General features: G+C 38.8%; 1 protein-coding gene and 1 long non-coding RNA gene across 3 annotated transcripts; one reads left to right on the top strand and one right to left on the bottom strand.

The window, feature by feature from the left end:
- Window positions 1-2469: 2469 nt before the first annotated feature.
- LOC131232498 (uncharacterized) lies at window positions 2470-22600 on the bottom strand. The gene is made up of 11 exons (XM_058228771.1): window positions 22448-22600; window positions 14908-15021; window positions 14726-14786; window positions 14267-14343; window positions 9984-10033; window positions 8481-8563; window positions 6941-7011; window positions 6698-6854; window positions 4200-4342; window positions 4023-4106; window positions 2470-2724 (listed from the first exon to the last, which is right to left on the bottom strand). The coding sequence occupies exons 1-11, from the start codon at window positions 22484-22486 to the stop codon at window positions 2653-2655; spliced, it is 951 nt and encodes a 316-aa protein (XP_058084754.1). The 5' UTR covers window positions 22487-22600; the 3' UTR covers window positions 2470-2652.
- LOC131232499 (uncharacterized) lies at window positions 11214-17937 on the top strand. Of its 2 annotated transcripts, XR_009164867.1 has the most exons (3): window positions 11214-11744; window positions 11835-11962; window positions 17598-17937. It is a non-coding gene; the product is annotated as an uncharacterized LOC131232499 (long non-coding RNA). The 2 variants fall into 2 exon arrangements; XR_009164866.1 differs by having other exon boundaries at window positions 11214-11962.
- Window positions 22601-23609: the final 1009 nt, after the last annotated feature.

The raw sequence follows: 23609 nt of genomic DNA on the forward strand, positions 1-23609 counted from the left end.
CTATGCATTTTTTATTTTTCGTGAAAAGGTCCCCAACGAATACATCCATGCAACCGAATCATCATCACCATCATTTAGGCCTTCTACCAACTTGTAGTCGGCTACATGAATCTTGTTTGGCCGACTCGATCAAAGGTGGGACCTTTAATTAGACCATAAATTATCTAGTTTTTTTAACTATACCCATTTACATACTTTTAAGGCCTTCGCTTTCCCTTGTCTTTTAGAGCCTTTAATTTATATTAACTTGCTCCTTCTAACCGGCATAGTTCTTGGTCTCTATTGCATGTGACCAAACTAAGTCTACTTTCCTTCATTTTATTAGCCATTAGTACTATTCCTAAATTCTGTTGAATGCATTCATATCTGATTCTATCCATTCTTGTCTTATTACTTGTCCATTTTAACATTCTCATTTCAACTACACCCACATGCTGTTCTTTAACAGCTCAACACTATGTTCATAAATCATGGTTGATCTTGTCACATTTTCCTTCTAATTTAAGTGATACTCGATCACATAAAACTCTAGAAGAACATCTCTATTTCTTACACTGAGCTTCAATTCTACAGGAAACATTCTATTAACTAAGGTCTCGAAAGTAGTCATTTTGGAAATTTTCTTGATCAACAATCTTAACTAATTCTTCATTTTCATACCTATTATTACTAAAATTTCACTATATGTTCTGTTTTAGACTGATTAATTATTTAGATTCTAAAGCATCCTCCATAAATCTAGTTGTGTTTGCACCCTTGGCATCTTGTCAATCAAAACTACATATCTACAGACGATCGTACATTATGGCATCTCTTCCTGCAAATGCCAATGTGAAAGGCAAACAACATTCGCTACGGGATCTCTTTCTGCAAATGCCAGTGAGAAAGGCTATGTAACTTTAGGAATGTCTGAGTGCAATATGGAAGGATGACAATGCTTGAGAAATTCTGACTCCATACCATTTCGCTCTCTTTTCTTGCGATGTGGATGAACTATGATTCTTGAATGCATCATATGCCATGCCCATGCAATGCAAGTATCCGGACCAATGTGCAAATGAGGTGCAGTGCAATGCAACCCAAAGGTGGCAATGGGAGGAGAGAACATTGCCATGCAAGGTGGTGACCCAGAAAATTTTGAGATTCTACACATCCCAAGTTGCATGGCATTGAGGGTTTTATAAGACCTACAAAGAACTCAATCATCATGCTAGATACAAAGTGAATTGGTGATAAATCTCATTCTGGGTGATTTCTCAACCCAGAAATTTCTTGCGAGATTTTTAAATTTATAAGTTTTTCTTGGGATAAGGTCGGGAAAATCTTGCCATATATACAGAAAGTAACATTTTTAAAATTAATAATATCTTTAAATATCTATATAACAAATTCCTTGAGGCTTTTATTATTTTTGGAGTTAACATCGTGATATTTTAAAATCTGCAAAATATTTTAAAATTTGCATGATAAATATCAATAAGTGTATTGGTGACAATATCAGCGATATTTGTGACACTAGCTAGATGAATGAAAAGAGATTAACGAAAGGGAGGGGAATTGACAGAAGCACAGCCCGAGATATCCAACGGTAAATTGTTTCTAGTTTGGAATTACAGCCTACCATTTAGTGATCCAGAGCATTGGTCCATTGACCAGAGAGAGGATGATAAATACCTTAAGATTCTCCTCGATAGGCCAATCCTAACCTTTGAAACTACAGCCTGTAAATAGATGGTTGAGAAAGGAAATAAAGCAACAATCTATATTCAACTGACAAAAAAAGCCCTAAGATTGGAGGCTAGGACCTTCCGATTTGGGGGAGTTTTGGGGCATGGCACATCAACAGTAGGTCCATTATTTCATGATCCAGAATGTTGCAGGCCACTGATTGTATGGCTACCGCAGCCCAACACAATCAACAGTACCAATCACCACAAATGTTTGCTACATGTACCATGAGGAGCTCAGTGTAGAGTAATTCTATGATGCAAGCTGCACGCTAGCATTTTTTCTAGTTTAAGCACCAATGACCCTTTTTTTTTTTTTTTTTTAAAGGTAATTGGGAAACCTAGCCTGACCACAGCGCACCAATTTCCTTCATCTGGTGGCCTTGGCAAATTGCGCATATGGTCCCAATGGATGAATGTCCATGGTCTGGACCATTCATCGCACAGGTCCCACCATGGATGGATCACTGTCAACAAATCACATGGATTGGATTATCCAGCCTGTCCAATTGGTGGACATTTCACAACGCAATGCTCAGTCATCGATTTTTTTCCTACCATGCAATTAAGATAAATCAGTATATTTTTCTATGATGACCGATTGATGGTGGGACACATCTGGCGAATGGTCCAGACCATATATCAGATGTCCAATTTGACAGCAGTGCAGCAGAAAAGAAGATTGGCGCACTGCACTCAGGCACGGTCTCCCCCAAAGCTCATTTCTCTATCTCGTAATCTATGAAGTTCCTCACCATGAGTATTCCTAAATGTGTTTTGATCTCCATCACTTTCAGTGACAAATTGATCTTCTAGTAACACTTTTTTTTTTTTTTTTTCATAAATAATTTTCTAATAACAAGGTTGATGGACCAAAACAGCTACGGCTCAAAATCCCGTTCAGGAAGTAAATATTATGGGGGTGTTACTTTCGCAAAGATACACTCCTAACGCCCGACTGAAACCCTTGTGTGTACGCTGCATTCTTGAACATCATCTGCAATGAAATGTGATGGCCATCAGTATGAAAAGAACATGAACAATAAGATATAGCTAAAGAATGTATAATGCCATCATGGTTCAGTTGTCACCACTAGAGGTTGTAAAACTATCATTATCATCATTGTCATCATAGCCTGGTTCTATCTAGTTGGGATCACCTCCTCTCATGGTAGCTTGGCAAAAGTATGATGACAGGCTGCCCACCTGACATCAACCCTCCTTTACTGGGGCTAGGGACCGGCTGGTGGAATTGGATCCTTACTCTCGCTCGGGTGGTAGACTCTCAAGAGTTTCAACACCCGGTCAAGGGTTCGAGTATCCATAGGTGGTGAAATCCCACTATGGGATGAGTGTGTGGGGGTGTGTGTGCGTGTGTTAAAAAATAAAATAAAAAATAAAAAAGGAAAAAAGAAGAAGAAGAAGAAGCCAACAATGGTTGAAATACATTCAAATCAATGCTGCAACATGATATGATGGTTTTGAATTTTGGTTTGCCATAGTCCATGTCAATATGCCTTTAAATGGGGAAAAGAAACTTGGTCGTGCCAATTTTTTCCAATTGCAAAACCCAACTCCATCGAGTCAAAACTTGCTGAATCTTGATTCAACAAGTTAGACCAACTCAAGTCAACTAATACTTCTAATTTAAAATACATAATTTAGACGTAGTCTTTATGCAGTAAGAGTATTTTTCAAGTTTTATACGTGACTCTAGATGAATAAGGTATTTTATACTTCTAATTTAAAATACGTGATGACTGGGGCCAACATCAGCCCAGCCCTGGCCCGGCCCATTGCCACCCCTAGGTTGCAGGTTTCATTTTCAATTTCTCTAAAGGAAGAAGGGAAGAGGAAAAGTTAATAATCTTATATACTTTCACCAAATCAACTGGCTTTAAGTCAAAATTTTGCATTATGCCAAGTCGAGTCAAGAGTCTCAAGTTTTACAACATTGGTCAAGACCTAACATTGCAGATAGAAATATCAAAAAGAAGAGGAATTTGTATATCAGTTCTCAGTTGGAAGTGCACCCAAATCTTATTTTGGTTGGATATGCCAGTGGGGTTATGTAGTTTTCAACTTATTTTGGTTGGATGTGCCAGTGGAGCTATGTAGTTTTCAGGTTATCAGTTCTTTGTTTTTCCATCCCTGAAATAATATTTTGTTTGCTTCAAATAGTATGGTGATGGAAAAGCATTTTTACCTGCCCTTCCCTGAGGTATTCAAATAACAATAACAATAACAAAAACAATAATAAAATTTTAAAAAGAAAACCCCTAGTTTAATACTTACTGTCAGGTTCTCCAAATCCAAACTGAGATGTTTCCTGACACCATCCAACACATCAGGTCCAAGCTGTTCCCCATGCTTTTGAATCTGCAAGGATTGGCTTTTCAATAGGTAAAGTAACAAAGCAAATTAATGGATGAAATTGAGATCAACAGGAGGATGCAAAACAGTTCAGTTCACCTCCGACAGGACTACTTTTGATGTTTTATCGATGATCTCATCAACGAATTTCCTAACATCAGTAACAGCGGCCAAGGGATCTGAGACACTTTTTGGCTTCTCCATAGCTCGTTGTGCTTGACTGGGGGGATTCACAGTTTTTCCTATAAATGTAGAAGAAGCATGACTGGGATACAAAAAGTATTTGGCAATTCAATAACCACACATGCATGTAAAAGGCACTGAAAACTGTCGTACAAACAGTATGGGATGGGAGAGATCGTTGGAGCACATAATATTCTTCTCAGTTATTCATTCTAAAAGATGTCAGATGAGGGCCGTATTCATCATAACTGATTTATTTTCACGATGTCAAAGGTCCAAACTCAAAAATTGAATTAAGTATATGAAATATATTTATCTCAACTAAATGCATTGCAAGCAAGAATTTCCCAAAAATATTTTCAAATTGATGGAGCAATTTTTCTTCACAAACTCCTCAGTATTTAGGAGCACATGGCTTTCTATTGTATACTATATTATAGGGTAACGGATTCAAAACCACTACTTATATCTAGCACAGAAAATATAACCTGACAAGGAAAAGTCTAGAGAGTTTAGACAGACTCGATAAGATCCCTGACCACCTCTCTTTTGGAGACAATTTTTAATCTTTCACGGCATACAACACATTGTCATGTGAACTTCCCCTGGATGCAGGGATTGATCTGAAAAACCAATAAACCATATCCCCTAGACTTTGACTATATAGCTGGCTCACATTTCAATGCATAGAAGTTCAAATATGTCATAAGTATTAAGGGGTACACCCTGCAAGAATTTAAGTCATAAATTGATTGGATTACACAACTGCTGTTATTTGGATGCAATTACTATAGTCAGATTGACATTAGAAAAACCTATCAAAACTAACAAGTTCTGCTTGGAAGTATATATTGTGGTATTTCATCAAATGGCGGAGGAGAATTGGTAAATGGCAATGTCCCTTTCCTGAAACGCCTTCTCGCAGACAAATTTGGAGTAGATCAGAACAGCTGCGAATTAAGAAAGCCAAGGGTCGAAGGGGTCTGCTGTATGGAAAGAAATATCCAAGCTGTCAAGCATTTTCCAGTCTTTCACTAGGTTCGAAGCTGGCAATGGGCTCAACATTCGCTTCTAGCATGATACTCGGCGCACAGTCCACCACCTCTGCATCCGGAGGTAGTGGTTCGGGTCTCCCCAACAGATGCGCTATGTGTTCATCTGCTGAAGAGAATCTTTCCCATATCCATTGCACTATACCACTTCTGTTTGGGCTGCAGTCCTCTAAAAATTTGAGATACAGTGGGTTTTCCCAAGCTCAGTGGCAGATTTTTGTTCCAGTTTAGCACTCTAAAGCTTGGGATCCCGTCAGCAGAACTCTTTGGAATCGTTCTCAAAGCCTCCCCATGGAACCTGTGGTTAAAAAGAAATTGTGAATTTTTTTAAGGGAACACTAATTCAGCGACCGTGATAATAAGGAAAATTTCAACGACTCTATAGATGGGCCTCCAGTTCAATCATCTGGACATTCCCTGTCTGTTTCATTAAAATTGGGGGATATTCTCTTCTGCAGCAGAGCCCCCGCTAAGCCATCTATTTGTTTGATCCCTCTGACAAGTCTCTTCAAGCTTAACTTAGAAGGAAGTACATAAAGGAGATATATATATATATATATATATATCCCCCTCCCTCTTGTATATATGGATATTCCCTCCTCATAAATTTTTTCTGATATATTTATATTTTTCAGATTTTTTCCAATTTTTAGGAAAATCATTAAAAAATCTTACATTCTACGATTCGATACAATTCAACCCCTACTACGATTTGCGATACAATAATGATTTTGACAACATTGGATCCAACCATCATTTTGAAACATCTATTCAATAGATATCACTTTGCATTGTTTATGATTCCAAAGTAGCACTAGCACTTTGATTTAATAATGCTAACCATGTGATCTATGGCCCATAAATAATGGACAGTTGCAACAAATTAGCCCCATTCAAAGGGTTACGATCATCAATCGGCGTTATTCTTGAACCATAGGTTGTTCCTAATAGTACTATTGAATGAACCGTCCCGCTTGATGATTGGGCATCCCACGCGGCATTTAGAAGCTTTGGGGACTCTACTAACATCCCCATACTGATGGGGACATTATCACCCACACGCACACATGTGCCTTAGCAGAATAATTTTCCCTGCTTTCTTTTCCTGGGCCAGAATGCTGAGGTAGCTTCTGCTTCTGTGAAAGTGCTATCAACAAAAGAACTTAACCGGGAACTACTTTAAAACACAGCTCAATCATTTAACTGCATTCTAGATGCAGCAATATAGAAATCATCAAATCGTGAAAAAGGTGCCTAACAGATGAGGATAGAAGTTCTGCCATTAGAGTGATGCCATTGACATTTGAAACAAGCAAATCTGGAATGGGCCAAATCAAATCTTCAAAATTTTAATGGTTTTACCTGGAAGGCCTGCTGACTTATTCTTTACAGGCATGTGGCTTTCAGTAGGAAGTTGAACAGGAATTGCCTTTTCTGATGGATCTGGTAGAACAGGTGCCTCAGACGGAACAAGAGCAGCAAGATCAGGTGGTTGATCCTTCCCTACCACAGGAGTAGCCTACTACGAAGTATTGCCATCATTATTCACATTATTGCAGAAAGACATTAACCTAAAATTACTCTTTTACGAGATAAATAAATCACCTCTAAGTCTACATATGATGGTTGTCTTCCAATTGAAATAAGAAACTTGTCAAGATCACGGGCATTTAGAGCTGACAAACATGTATATCATGAATAAGTAACATTCTTAATAGCAAACATAATAGAGGAGAAAAGATGGATATTTTAAATTCAAGGTATTATCAGGTTCTTATGGATCAGATGGGTATAGTGCCCTGATGCACCCATCCATACAATGAGGCCCATGGTTCAATGATCCAGACCATTTATATGATGGGCCTGGCTGTGGATGGGGGATGCTGAAAATATCTCCCAGATTGAAAGATACCAAACTATGGTCAGTGGCTTAGAGTTAAGTAAATGAATATTCATCAAGAGTTCAGAGAAGGGCCAAACATATGATGGCCAGGAACTTCCAATCTAGTGGAACTTTAGGGCATCACTGTAGATTCAATCAGTTCATTGAACTGAATTGTTGAACCATGTGCACCACCTGTATGGAATCAGTGCATCAGGACCCTTCACGTCTTGGTGAATTAATTTATCACCATTCAAGCAGTGTGCTAGCTTAGAGGATGACTAGACAACATGCCCAGGAACATGGTTTTAACAGACAATGATGATGAAAATAGTCAAAACTGTCAAAAATCAACGGAAGCTCCTGTGCATTTAGAGGTCCACATTGTCAAACCATTCAAAAAAAATGTCAAATAATTCACATTGAGGATGCATCTAACATAAATACACGTTGCAATACCGGAGTTCAAAACCCTAATAAGAACAAGCAGGAAAGCTTTTCAACAAGAAGTACCTTTAAAGTTCAAACAATTATAAATAATTGGATATACTTGACAATTCTGGTTTCTTCTGTTTCCGGCTTGACACCGCTGGATTGTCAACAGAGCAAGCAAAGTTATAAAGGTCACTCAGGACTGTTCCATAGTTTTCCCTCCAAGCCTTAATGATAGGATTAGTGGGTTGAACATGAAGTAGATTTTAGAACTCTGTAAATCATGAGATATAACCTGGTGGCTTTCAATTCTTTGCTTCAACTGAGAGACCATTCAGCCTCCCACTGTCCCTTCTCCACTTAATAGTTAACATCTACAAGGCTCTGTTCACACACCTACCGTAGTTTCTCTTCAACTAATTCATGCTTCTAGACCAGCAGTTTAAAAGCAGGAACCTGTTTTCCCCTGCAATAATGTATATATTCAAGAATTGGTTGCTAAGGAACTCACCCATGAGGATTGTCCCTTCTGCCCAACCACATGGTGATCCAGAACATTCATCTAGTAGATCCCACTGCGGATGGCTACACAGGTTAATTTGCAAATGATCTTATATTTGCAGAGATTATAATGGTCCCATCACACTATAAGCACAAGCACTCATCCAGCTTGTCACAGGATACATCCACGCATGAATAAATGCACAATCACTCATACAAAAAGAAGGAAAGAAAGAAAATTCAATACACAATTTTTTTAGGGTGAAAATCCAACAAATAAACAAAGGCAAAACAAAAGAAAATCCATATTAAGAGAAATTTCTCACTTACAAATGGTCATGTCATTTGAGAGTGGGTGGAAAAAGCAGAATTCTTGAGCTTTGAATCCTCGATCCAACAATAGTGAAACAGCTCTTCACAAAACAAAGATATAAAACTTCATAAAAATTAAGAATCAATATTCTAAACAAAAACGTAATGCATTGAGAATCAATAAATACACCATATTGCAGACTGCCTGATTTAATCTTAGTTACAGCATAATGGAAACATCTTTTTCTTTTTCTTTTTTTCCTGAAAGGTGTAATGGAAGCATCTCTCTAACTATCTAATGACTTAAGACTACTAAGCAAAATTATGAAGTTATTCTAAGTTTCTAACCAAAATCATCAGCCACTTCAACAAATTATACCTGTCACTACCACTTATTCAGTTGCAACGAAAGCACCTCATAGAAGCAAGGTAAGTTTTGGTAGTTTGAAGAGTGGAATACGAGCAAGAAAATTGCCATTTTTTTTCTGTTATGTTGTTCACGAATGACAGTTTTGATTGATGGGATGAGGGAGGAGGTAAATGCAAAGATAGAACTATGGTGGATGCTTTAGAATCTAAAGGTCATAAAATTTGTTGGACTAGAACAGAGAATATGGAATGCAATTTTAGCAGCAATAGGGGTGGAAAGTACGAATAAGTCAAGATTGTTGACCAACAAGTTCCCCAAAGTTACCATTTTTTATATCTTCGATCAATAATTCAGTAGAGCAGAGAGATTGAGGACGTTGCTCATTGAATTAGAGCTGGGTGGATGAAGTGGAGATGTACCTCTAGAGTGTTATCTGATCGACACACACCAATGACACTAAAGGGGAAATTTTATAGGATAGCTATGAGATTAGCCATGCTCTATGGGACAGAGGGTAGGGCAGTCAAGAGACAACATATTCACAGGATGAACGCAGCTGTAATGAGGATGTTGAGATGGATGAGTGGCAAGATGAAGAAGGATAGCATTTGCATGAACCTTCTACCCATTTGCCGCTCCCATTTCAAATCACGCTTCAAACTCTTAATCCTGCTCCCACTACCTGCTAATACTTGCCAACATTTTGAAAGATATGCTTCCCTGCTCCCACACCTGAATCTTTTGACACTTCATGATGAGGGAACTTGAGTAGCACCAATATGTAATAAGATGAGGGAAAGTAATTGTAGATGGTTTGGCCATGTGCCGTGTCCACGTGCAGCGGACACCAAGAACTGCACTGATTAAGAGTGAGTTAGTTCAGGTTTTACACCTAGAAGGGCAAGGGAAAGGCCCAAAAGGACATGATGATATATGGTTTAACCGAGGATTTGGTCCTTGGTAGGGTGGAATGGCAGAATAGGATTCGTTTAGTTAACCCCAATTAGTTGGGATAAGGCTTAGATGATGATGATGACAATGATGATGATTTTTTTCATGTGGATGGATAAATTGTCACATTTTATGTAAACAGAACATGACATAAGATAAAGATCAAAGGCAGACCACAACATTAAAGATTAAACACATACCGTGCAGATTCATTAATTAAGGCAAATGGAGTGACACATCCCAATGGCACCTTGCAAAACAATGTTGCAATGCAGTTAAGTGAGACCAATTACATCATCACTCAGGGAAAATAAATGCTGCTGTCAAAATACCCAACCAAATACTCCTTATATGTGTGATAACAAAACCATCATTGCAGAAATAAACTTGGAAAGGATAAAATATATTAAGGCTGCACTCGACTCAGGCCATGAGAGAAATAATTCAGAAGTTTTAGGATTTTTACTCTCAGTTGAATTCCCAAAAGTCATGAAAGGATATTTGTGTGGATACAAAAAAGCACTTTTATCCAATACAAAGAGCCACATTTTCCACTTTTGAAAATTCTACTAAAAATGGAAATTCCAAAATCACAAATTGTTCTTCCCCTCTCTTGAATGGCAACAAGCCAAACGCATCATTAAGAGGTAGAAAGGAAAAATATTTCTGACCCACTGCTGCACAATTGAATATAAGAACAAAAGTTACCTTTCCTGTTCTCTTGCCTCTTTTAGAAAGTTTTTTTAAAATTTTTTTATGACAAGTTCACGACAAGGTGTCCCCGCCCCTTTTTAAAGCGAGACTAATCCCTGCGGATGCACACAATCACCCGCAAACCACGTGCATCGGGTAATCCCGGGGAGGTGAATCGATCTCGTGTCTATGGGGAGCAAACCCACGACGCTAGCCATTCGCCCAAACCCTGTACGGGTCTTTTAGAATAGTTTTTAGAAGTCCATAAATAAGAAAGTGATGCATTCTCAGGCAATTATTTAAATAGTCACTTGCATTTCCATACATAAGAAAGAGATTTAAGCTTCTCTTCGATTTATCTTTTCCAATTAAGTAATTGTAGATACTGGCTGTCCATTATCTAATCAAGTTGGATGAAACATGAAGGATCTTTACTCCTAGCTCCATTTTTTTAAGGGATTAAGTCTAAATTAGGGGTAAAAAAAACTTCACCCAACACCTAGGTTTCAAACCAAAACTCCCTTTGGAACCGTCAAATCCTATCCGTAAGGCCAGAAACATGTGCAACCGAAGACTGAGCCCACACCCCTAATTATTATTTTTGGACCTCTATGGCATGGAAATTCAATTTCTGAACCACAAGGGCATGTTTGGCACGTGGGAATAAGTGGGATTACGTGGGATTAAATGGGTTTCAAAATCCACCCGTTGTTTGGAAAAGCAAGGGTTTTCCCAGACCTGCTGCATTGGGTTTTGTACCAGTCCTATCCGCCGACCTGAGGAGTATTGGGGAGTAGATGTTGCGAGATCCCGGAACTATCTGTGGGATTCAAATGGATGGATAAAGACCCATAGATATGAAACGAGGGTCCTTCTATAGGGTACGAAAATCTCACCTAAATCCCAATAATGCTGCATTGTAATTTCAGAAAACCAGGGAGCCGTTGGATGAAGAAAAAGCTCCTCTGCAGGCACATATCAAACCCTCGATGCATCTGCAATGTAAGGCTCTTGCAGTGGAAGACAACTGGCTGCCATTGATGGTGGTGGTTGCTGAGGGCTTCGATGCTCGATTTAAAGGTGGGTCTCTCCTTTTCTGGTTTCCCCCTACGTTGACATAGCAGACCTGACTTTCCCAGCCCTTGGCCACCAACTGATCTGATCCCCTCTTCGTCTTCTATCTCCCTCTTTTCCTCTACAGCTGGGTTTCATATAAACCCTGATTCAGGTGAAAGCTTCAGGAGGATATAACTCAATCGTAAGGACCGGTGAGTGAATAACTCTATTTGATACCAGTTTTGCTTCAACATGAATGAAGAAACACCCATCACTAATGTCAAAATCCATTTAACATGTAGGTGTTCTAGTGGTCTGATTCAGCAGCTTGTGCCTCAGCTACAAGCAAATCAACGTAATCACAGGCTAAACCCTACCTCAGAGTTTTCATTTCCTACATCTCTGTTCTCTCCAGAGTCAACCATTTCAGGTATTTGACATACCCTGTACGTTTTCTATGGGTAATCTTACATAGGACCTGCCAATTGATGTTAGATCCAACCGAGTCTGCTCACTCTAACTTTAGACACATAACATACCTACTAAGTGCCGGTGAGGTCTGCAGAAGACAAATTTGGGTGAGAAGAGAGGTGGTTGGGTGTCAATGGGTTTGCCATTTAGATTCTTAAATTGAATTTGCAAACTACAGATTGGCTGTAAATTTCCTTCTAACTCATTGACAAATCCCAATCTATATAGTACTATTTCTGAATGGGATTCAAAATAGTCTCATTTTCTATTTAATGATAACGATATTCACAGTCCCAAATGATGTATTTCCACATTCCATCTGTAATTAAGGGTCCCTTACATAGACCTCTTATTCTGAATTAAAATTGAAAGATTATTTTGGCATCTGATTGAAGTGGGATATGGCGGTGTATGGCATCAAATTTATGGTATTGACATTTCTCAATGAGTTTGGCTTGTGTTCAATGGGCCATATCTCGATATTTTCCAAATTTCTAGACCATCTTCTTATTGAAGAACTTCAGAAAAAAGGGTTTGTGGTCCGAATAGTGCCCGTAGCGTAGCGTAGCTACGTCACTACATAGCATTAGCAAATAGTGTAAATCCCCTGTAGCGTACGCTATAGGGGTCATAGCGTATGCATAGCGTATGTAGCATACACATAGCGTATGTAGCAGCGTAGTGTGCATAGTGTATGCAGCGTGCGTGTAGCATATGTAGCGTGCGCGTAGCGTATGTAGCGTACGCTACACCTTTTTTTAATAAATGGTAATTATATTTTGTATTTTTTTAAGGTAATTATATTTTGTATTTTGTACTTAATACTCTCAACTTGTGGGATTTTAATTTCTTTTTGTACTTGTCACTTATGGTTTCAATTAGACATTATTAATTATAGTTTGCTTAAAATTTTGCTGATGTGATAATAATTTGATTTGGTTTATGCATGTGAATTGGCTTTCGATAAATGATTATTAATAACTTGTTTGAAAATGCATGTACTTGAAAAAATGAATTATCTTTTAGGCATTTTTATATTTTTGTTTTTTTGTTTTTTTCTTACTATTTATCATATTTTTCTATTTTTAAATTAAAAAATACAAGTATCGTGTAGCTTACGCTACGCGCTACAAAGGGTTGAACACTACGCGACACGCTACCGCTATTTAAAACACTGGTGCCAGACCATAAGTAATCAAGTCTTTTCTTACTACCTCCATCAGTGTCCTTTTCAGCCAGATATATAACCTAAACGTTAGAGAGGTAGCAAAGAGCATATATGCCACTTCTGTGCTTAATATGGACCTCTGAAATACTTATTATACCAGTACGCATATGAATAATATCATAAATTCAATAAATTCTTTTCATGAACAAATTTACTCAAGCATAAATTAAGAACAGTAATTATCAGAAATTATCCATGTCAAGCTTCAAAGGATATAGGAAATGTTTTATAAGCTCAAGCTTAAAGGAATAATAGAATATTCCATTCTAGAACTCAAATTGTTCACAATATCAACATTCTTTCATTCAATTCCATAAGAAATCAAACCAAGGACACTGGGAGATTTTATATTTACAGATTTCTTCATCTTTTCGATCAAATCATGGGTTGCCTCAAATGAAAATATGGTTTCAGAGGGCAAGACCAATATCGTTGAGCATAACCTATAGAAACACATTGTGGTACAGAGCATTCAGTTGCTTACACATAGCACGTGTTGTCATAATTTAATTTGTTTTTTTTTGGAAAGATAACTTGAATTAAAAGGAAAAGGAAGAAACAGGGAAAAAGGGACTGCTGAGGTAGCAGCACCTAGGAAGCCTCAAGAAAAGCAAGATCAACATCAAACCCATCCATATGGGTAGCCCATTCAGCAATAAAACACTTAACAAAGGAGCACACTAGTAGAGGGGGCTTCGACTCATTCCGAAAACATCGGTTGTTCCGTTCGATCCAAACAGCCCACCAAGTCGCCAAAATGGCCATACGCCATAACCTAGTAAGAGGTTTGCGAAGTCGAACACCATGCCAGGCCTTGAGAAGCGCAAGCCTCATTTAAAGTTATGAGAGTGTTTTATTTTTTTTATCTTTGTTATGAGAGTGTTTTATTTTTTTTATCTTTAAAGTTATTGTCATAGACCCTAATACAGCAGATACTCTAGGATGGATGGACCCCTCCATAAGCAACAACTTATTTGTGATGTCATAAGAGGAAATTGTTCTCAAACAATAGTACAATTTATCAGAAATACCCACCTGCAATATTTCTTGCAAAGCTTCTTCAGGAGCCATGCGCAAGCCTCCTTTTCCTAAACCAAGCCGCTGAGACAAAACTGCTCAGCTTTGAAGCATTAAAAACTCCCATGAACATCATCAAAGAGACAAATAAAATCAATGAAGCTGGTATTCTGTAGAAGTAATGGTGGCTGTAACGGCCACAACTGTTACGGCCTTTACAGGGGGGCAAAAGAGGCCATTACAGGGGCTGTAACGGCCGTTACGGTTAATTTTTTCCATAACAGCCGTTATGATCCCAATAGTGTGTAACAGTTGCCACGTTACCTTTATGTAACAGCCTTTACAGCCCCCTAATGGCCGTTACAGCACACCATGAGCACAGCTGAAACTCAGAAGACCCAATTACATTTGAAAAAATCCCCAATCCGAACTTGATAATGAAACTGAGGTAACCAAATGAAAAAACAAACAGCATACCTTTCAAATCCACGTTGGTACCCACCAGAGCAGAAACAACATAATACCTATGTTTCTTGTCCTGTGTTTCAAAAGCAAACTAAGCGTTAAGTGGTGATCTTCTAAAGATGGGAAAAGATACAAAGTTTAATATTGAATTGAAAGGAAAAGCTTTTACTCTTGGCAATTAAATATCATAATACCTTTAACAGTAAATTTTTACTTAATCCAGCTCCCAAATGCCCAACATGCTTTGCCTGAGCTTCAACTGTCAACACGACGGGATGATCGTAGCTAACAAAATCAATTTGTAGTTCCTAGATGTTACACAAGTGATATGTCAGTTCCTCCGTGTTATAAATATATACAGGAAAACCTGGCAAAGAGCAGGCCCTATAGGATTTTTCACCAAAGTATGTTCCGAAGTTTAGACTTCTGTGGTTTATAAAACCAGGTCCAAAGATTAAGATATATATGGCTTATAAAACGAGGCTCACCAATACCTACTGGTTTGAAATAAAATCAAGGGAAAAGGGTTGAAGTATTGCAAGAGATTTTCCTATATGCACATAATGGGTGCTGAGCATAGATAAGGGACGCTTGTTCCTGGCCTAGATTATCAGTCAGTTTTCCCATTCATCCAGCTTTCCTCTTCCAATACCCAACAAGATGACACCCTCCTCTTCTGTGATGCTGATATGGAAAAAGTTAGCAATCTTCGTACTTCAGTTCGTTGTTTTGAAGCGGTTTTGGGCCTTAAAGTAAACTTAAAGAAGTCGAAAATGTTTGGCGTTAACATGGACGAGGGCGAAGTTGGTAAGTTTGCAGCCTTTTTCGACTGCTCCTTGGGAAATCTCCCAACCACGTTCGTGGGTCTGCCGTTATGTGTGGGCAAGCCTCCAAAGGCTCTCTAGGATAAAGTCACAGATCGTTTCAAAGCTTACTTAGCCAAATGGAAATGCAAATACTTATCTTTGGGGGGTCGTTTAACCCTTATCAAAGCAGCGCTCTCAAATCTTCCCCTATACTTTGTCTCTATTCAAATGCCCAGCTTCGATTTTGGCGACTCTGGAAAGATTAAGGAGAGACTTCCTTTGGCATGAGGAGGAGGAAAAGAATTCCACCTGGTAGAGTGGAAGGAAGTCTGCCATCACATTCAAGAGGGGGGTATAGGCATTAGAGATCTCAGATTGATGAATAGAGCCCTGCTTGGGAAATGGATTTGGAGACTCGGGTCAGAAAATCTGTCCTTATGGAATATTTTGACCAAATGCAAGTATGGCCGATCGGACGGCGGATGGTGGACAAAAGAATCTTCTCGCTATAGAGCTACTGCGCTGTGGAGAGATGTTCTCTCCACTCAGACTGATATTTGTAGGCACGTTCGGCACTCGATAGGCATAGGCGACAAGGTCCGCTTTTGGGAAGATATTTGGGTGGGATCCCTCGCATTAAAAGACGAATTTCCAAATATATTTCGCCTAGCTCCAAACAAATCTGTTTCAGTTGCTGATTGCTACTCCACCCTCGGGAATGTCACTGTGTGGAACCCTCCCTGTCGTAAGAATCTCTACGACTGGGAAACTGATGAACTGGCTGCACTGCTCGATCGAATTAGCAACATCAACCCAGATCAGTCCTGCGCAAACTCGCTTATCTGGAATCCAGACAAAAAGGGCATATTCTCGGTGAAATCCTTATATCATTGTATCAGCGGGAAAGACGGCGCTAAAAAAGAGAGCATGACTGATAGAATTTGGAAATATAAAGTTCCCCCAAAGATTGTGGTGTTCGGTTGGCTGGTGGGCAAAAGAAAGGTTCTAACAGTTGACAACCTGAGAAAACGAGGAATGATGATTACCAACATCTGTCTATGTTGCATGGCCCACGAGGAAACAGTAGACCATCTTTTCATCCATTGCCCCTTCTTCCATCAAGTCTGGTCAGCAATTTTATCCTCTTTTCATGTTTATTGGGCCTTCCCAAACTCTACGGATCGTCTGATTTCTGCCTGGCACGGTGTCTCCCTAGACAAAAATCATTCCACGGTCTGGAGAATGGCCCTATTGGCAGTTTGGTGGGCAGTGTGGGAAGAAAGAAATGGGAGATGTTTTAAAGACATCCAAGTCAGTGGATTCCATAGTCAAAAGAGTTTTCCATTATATTATAGAATGGGCATGTTTTGTGGTTAATTTAGAAAGCTGTAATTTGTTTCCTTTGGGAGGATAAAGTGGCCGCTATCTCAGCATGCCTCTTTCCTCCCTTTTTTTCCTCTTTCAATGAAATCATTTTGTTACTTGTCAAAAAAAAAAAAAACAAAAAAAAAAACACCAACAAGATTGTGTTGCATTTGTTTAGTTTTACCCTCTACCAATGGAATTCTATATTGATTTATTTATGTGATGAAGCTACAAAGGCACTTCAAAATAAATCCAATACGCATGGTCGTGACTGCATTTTTAAGCATAAACGATGCAGGAGAATTTTTTCGACCACTAAGGTTTCAAGCATAAACTACAAAATAAACAATTTCTATTCCATTAATCACCAAAAACAGAATCAAATAATTCCCAGAGTAAGTATACATAGACTCTTAGAAACATTATTTCTAACCAAACAACGAAACTCTGCTACAAAGATACTGGTGGGTGGCGCGTGAAATGCACATGTGAAGAGATGGTAAAAAACAACAACAAAAAAAAAAAAAAAAAATATATATATATATATATATATATATATATATATATATATATATATATATATATATATATATATATATATATATATCATACATGTGACATGTCTAAGAGAGTAGATGGCGTCTGCATTTGACGTAAACATGTGACGCCCCCACTATGCTAATGGACTTCATGAAACAACATGTGCATGACAGGGTGCATTCAGATGATAGGCCCGGATCTCACACATCATACCAAATTGGAGCATAGGATCGGAGGGGGCTACTCTCAAGTTCTGGAGCGGGTTCAAAACAAGGTTTTGAGTATACGTATCAGCCCCTATAACAGCCAGCCTAGCCGATATGATGTGGGCCCCGTATCGGCTAAGAGGGCCCTATAATGGCCCCTGTATTTACTTTCATTTTGGACATGTATTTGATGGTGTAACAGGCTATTCTTTAGTAAGAATATTGTATGTCAGGATTCATGTTTAAAGTTGAATGTTGAGTAGCAATTGACTCTTAAGTTATAATATGCAATACTCTAATGTCAATACATCATATGCATATCTCTAATTTATATCAGTGTTTTAAATAGCGTGTAGCGTAGTGTTTGGCCCTCTATAGCGTAATATTTTTAATTAAAATAATAGAAAAATATGATAAAATTTACAAAATGCATAATTCCTATATGAGCTCTTAACTGCGAATAATTCTTATATGAGCTCTTAACTGCGAATTTGGATCATCAACCACATATTTCCATGCAAAGTCTATGTCTCTTTGCTTTCAAACATCTCTAAGTGTGACCGCCTTGTTTTATTGAAACATCACAAATTCGTAATATTGACCCAATTTAGATGGTCCAGATTGATCAAAGTGCTCTATCCACAATATGGACCACAATTTGGATGGTTCGGAACTTCATATTGATCTAATGTAGTGCCACATGTGATGGGGATGAGTCACCACCATTTTGAAATAGGTGTTGAACTAACATAGAAAAAATACTTTTTTTAAAAAAAGGAGATTTTAGACAGCGGATGCTACCTGAGTCACCACCATTTTGAAATAGTTGTTGAACTAACATAGAAGAAACACTTTAAAAAAAAAAAAAAAAAAAAAAAAGGAAGAAGAGAGAGAGAGAGAGATTTCATATAGCATATGCTACCTGCACTACATGCTACATGCAGCGTACACTACATACCATGTAGCTTACGCTACCCGCATACGTTGCATATGCATAGTAGCTAAAACGCTACGTGCGCTACTAAAAACACTGATCTATATACAACATTTCCCTCCAAATGTTTGAGGAAGATAAAATTGAAGGAATAGCACCAGCCCAATTTGGGTATACTAGAATGGCCCAAAAACAACCAAAATTCATGTAACCCGTGAGATTTATCCTACCAATGCATGTCCCTAATCTATATACAAAATTTCCCTAAAGAAATTTGAGGAATTTTTTTTTTTGTTTTAAAAGATGAATAGTGCATAGTCACTTTTCATCTTCTTCCCTTTTTTTATCAGCCTATTCATATTCTTCTTAATAGCCTGAAATAGGTCCCAATTGAACACAAATCAAGCATGATTTGGTGGATCAGGTCCTATTAGGTTTGAAGGACATTACGTTGGTGTGTAGTGGTACACTCAAATCACCTCTTTGAATCTTGTATTGAGACAAAAATGTGGTTGAAAAGACTTCTTAGCTATTTCTTCTTCTTTTTTTTCAAAAATAAAAAATAAAAAAATTTAGGGTTCTTAGGGGCATAATGTTCATGCAACATTACGTTGGTGTGTAGCGGTACTGATATGCCCCATATCGAGTGATACCAGGCGTTACACCCAATTTTGGCGTTACACCCTATTTTTGGAACCCGATTGGTTCGCCCCTTTAACACATAACAAGATGACGAATGCAGTTACTTATCCATTTTTTCAAAAGCTTGGTTTAAATTTCCTCTTAAGAAGGTAAATTCTCAAGTTACCATATCTCAATTGGATAGGAACTACTTTCTTAAAAGGTTTTTAGTATTCTACTTTCCAATATTACCCCTACAAATACAAAGCAAACAGGTAACTTTTCACAGGTACATTTGGGAACAGAATCCTCTAAAATGCCTGCCATAGGAAGCAAGTGCACCGCCCAAGCTTTGTGGGCCAATTGTGAAGAATGTGTGACATCCACTCATCCATCAATCATGACATCTCATGTCAGGACATGACCCAAAACTTAGGAAATATAGGCCACACCATAGCAAACAATGGGGATTCCCATTCCTGGTTCTCCTGTAGTCAGATCCTCTGGAACCACAAGAATCCTATTTTTGCTTTCCGATTGATCAAATGGGAAACCCAACTTTTCATAACGGAAAGAGGCATCCGCCAAGGGAGTGGTTGGAGGCAAATTTGATAAAAGCGGTTGATTACTCGGATTGGTTTTCGCATCCATATGAGTGAGGTACTAAACCCAAAACACAAGTCAAAAACAGCAAAAGAGTGATGTGTTTAGTATTCTACTTTCCAATATTACCCTTACAAATACAAAGAACAAGTAACTTTTCACAGGTACATTTGGGAACAAAATCTTCTAAAAGACCTGCCATAGGAAGCACGTGCACCACCCAAGCTCTGTGGCCCAATTGTGAAGTATGTGTGACATCCACTCCATCCATCAGTTGTGACATCTCATGTCAGGACATGACCCGAAATAGGTAGATGTGGGCCACACCATAGCGAACAATGGGGATGGGATGCCCACCATATAAAGAGCTTCCTAGGGCTACCGTGTTGCCATATCATGATGAAGTGATATCTCCAAAACTCAAGTGGTCCTCACCAAGTGAATTTATATGTTTTAGGCATAATTTTACATTTTCCTTGTAGTCTGGCCCACTTGACTTTTGTATCAAGCTGATTTTCTTACGTACAGTGAACACAATATATCGCAACTGGTGGACAGAGTGGATGTCTCACACAAAATAATTGGCCCACAGAGCTTGGGTGTTGCATTGCATGCACTTCCAACAAGAAGCGTTGTAGAGGATTATAGTCCATACATTGGAAACAATTTATATCCTCTAACTAGCAATAATGTGCCAGCTGATCCCAGGACCAGCAGGAGGGTCGTAACTTGTAAGGCAAGCAACCAGTCACCAAACCTTTTTCCAATCAACCTTGAAAGTAACCTCAAATAGGCTATGACGATTTGGAACTAGATATAACCCCATCTATGACATTACAACATTAAAGATATCCGATGGAGAAACTATACCTAAAATCTCTGGACATTTTGCCAAAGGGAATTGGCATCATAGTTTGAAGTATTGCCTGAAACTGATACGTATCAGTTTCTGTGCCCAATGATATGAGTCATTCACACTAAGAACCTCCCAATTCACCTATTATAAGCCCATATTGGAGATATGTATTTAGAAATGTTTATTGATGTATTTTAATGAATTTTGTGGAGTTTTAGGACTGTTTCGCCGAAATTTGCGTGTATTGTCTGACAACATTCGAAATAACTATCAGTCTCGCACTATGTATTGCACCCTTGGATATGGAAATATCATAGGGAACATCAAGAAATATTACAAGTATCACATATTTTGTATCGCAGTCTGAGGGAAACATTGAGGAAACTTGTCTAGATTTATTGGCCGTGTTTTGGTGCATTCGGTGGGAGAGAAACGAGAGGTGAGTCAGGGATTCTTGCCACTCCTCGGCTGTCTCTGCCTATAAAGTGTTTTCTTTATTAAGGAAGCGGTATCATTGACCCTTGGGAGGGCATGTCGTATTCTTGTTTTTATGCTTTTGCTTCTGTTTCTTGTTTTCTGTTTAGCCCTTGAGCTTTAATAATATTCATCATTCCAAAAAACAAAAAAAACAAAAAACAAAAAAAGGGAAGGCTGGGAGTCACAATTGTGATTTCCGCCCAAGATTATCAAGGTTCCAACAGCTTTTTAACCCATCTCTACCCTTCTTCCCCAATCCAATCTCTACATCTTTATTCTTTACTGATTTCTCAAGTTTTCCTAAGGATACCAGTTAAAGAAATCGCTTCTTGCACATGGCCTAGATCACATGTTAACCAACCTCCTAAAGCAAAATAAGCACAAGGAAAGAGCAAAAGACCGGACCAACCTACAAAAACGAAAGTAACATATCCAAGTAGATGGATGGTTATGGCTTGTCTCCTGAAAGGAAGAGCAGAACATATTCTTACTCATAACAGAGAATCCAAGCATAAAAAGTCGCCATACTCAACCCGTTAAAACACAGGATACATCGTACTAAATTCCACCTTGACCTGGGAAATGATCCAATGCAAGTAGCTTCAACCATATTATTTATTATTGTGCGAATGAGTTGTATTTGCCTATTAGACACATGGGTTGTCCAAAACCAATCTGAACCGTCCATCAAGTCCAGATCACTCTTCATGGGCCATCACGACAAATCCACACTGACTGGAACCATCCAAACAATGCCATTTCCTGACAGCCATCTCTTTTCCCCAACCAACCAACCCTGATAATTAGGATTGTCCGATCAAGGTCATTCTTGAAGACATAAGAAATCCAATTCCAAGGTTCATTTGACCAAATCGACTATTTAGTTAATGACTGGAACTCTTTTCAAATAAACTAATCTGGACCATTAATTTCCACAGCGTGAATCAAATGGCTAGGATTGTCCAATCGACCTGACTTATACATCATGATACTGCACATGCAATATGTGGCCTATTACTGCTACTGCTAATTCACATCCAACGGCTATGATCTGACGCCATCTAAATCAGTTGCCTCAATCACACTACTTTTGACAGTTTCACACCGTCTGATTGGGACCGGACCGTTTGTTCCATTGAAGCATATAAAAAACACAGCTATTTTATTATTATTTATCCCTAAATCGATGATAGTCAGTGTGTGGAATTCAATCGGAGTAAAACAGCAATTGAGACAGTGAAAGTAGATAAAGGAAAATCGCAATCATAGTAATGTGAAATTTCTGAAGAAAGGGTAAGGATTGAAGAAATATGTGGTAGAAATAACCTGCAATCGCGCAAGCAGCTGGTCTTTGGAATACCCCATTCTCTCTCTCCCTCTGGGAAACGACGGCTGCGTATTAGCTTCATCGACTTTATACGAAACGGGCGGGACACGCTCCGTTCGTGTGGGAGTAGGACTGTGGACACGGGTCGGGTCCTAGAATTCCCCGACCAAGGTTAATAGGGTTCCGATACTCGTTGGGCCGTTGGGTCTTTGGCCCGGGTTAGCAGGGTTCAGACTCGCCACACCTTTGGATCTCTCGGCATCTATTTTGGAGTCTGGTTCATGTCAGTCCACATCAAATAAGGTCATTTCAAGGTTGGACCCCACTAAATTGACGGATAAGATTGCACGTGTTGTGCCTACGCGATGGATTGCTTATAGCTGACTGCTCTTCGATGTGGCCCACCGAAGTCATGTATCTGTCAGAATCCGGATCAACTGCTTGCCATAAGCAATATTTGTTGCAATCTAATTAGACCAATCATCACACATTTCATTTAATGCAGTAGTTAATAATGGTGTGGACCAATCATAATAATGCAGGAAAATAAGGTTACAAAGGATTTGTTTCAAGCTGCTGGTGAAAAAGATATAAGTGTAGCTACTGCATCACTTTAATCTTGATTTTTTTTTTTTTTTGAAATTCTCAGACACTCCGATCAAACCCAACTAAGCTCATTTTTTAGCCTCATACAAATTGCTGACCCCAACTCAACCGGATTTCCAAATGGGTCCAAGAAATTAACACGAGTGTATTCCATCTGCGGGTGCTCTATATCCGGATTCCCATTGCTAGCGAGAAGTGGTCACCTAGGCCGTTTGTCAAGTGAGTCCCGCTATCGTCATGCGCTACGAGAGAAACGGACGGATAGAGAAAAATACGGTGAACAACGGACGCGGATTGAGTCCTACCAATCCGTCCGGGCAGGGCTCTGTGGGGCCCACCGCGATGTAAGTATTTTATCCACACCATTCATATCTTTTCTCAGATAATTTTAAGGTATGATCCCAAAAATTAGGCACGTCAACAGCTCCAATGGACCACAAAGTGGGGATTGAACGTGCACCATTAAAAAGTTCTTGGGAGCTGGAGAAGTTTCGGATCAAGATTATATTTGTGTTTTCACTTCATCCACGTCTACGTGAACTTATTAATAGGTTG

Source organism: Magnolia sinica, chromosome 18 (assembly GCF_029962835.1).
Source record: "Magnolia sinica isolate HGM2019 chromosome 18, MsV1, whole genome shotgun sequence".
Lineage (NCBI taxonomy): Eukaryota > Viridiplantae > Streptophyta > Magnoliopsida > Magnoliales > Magnoliaceae > Magnolia > Magnolia sinica.

What these genes read in the sequence shown, in the direction of transcription:
- LOC131232498 (XM_058228771.1), bottom strand. Translation starts at nt 22,486, where the DNA reads ATGGGGTATTCCAAAGACCAGCTGCTTGCGCGATTGCAG. An exon ending in GTAAAAATTTACTGTTAAAG is followed by an intron (nt 14,787 to 14,907) that starts GTATTATGATAT and finishes TTTGAAACACAG; the next exon opens with GACAAGAAACATAGGTATTA. An exon ending in CTTTGCAAGAAATATTGCAG is followed by an intron (nt 10,034 to 14,266) that starts GTGGGTATTTCT and finishes TTGTTTTGCAAG; the next exon opens with GTGCCATTGGGATGTGTCAC.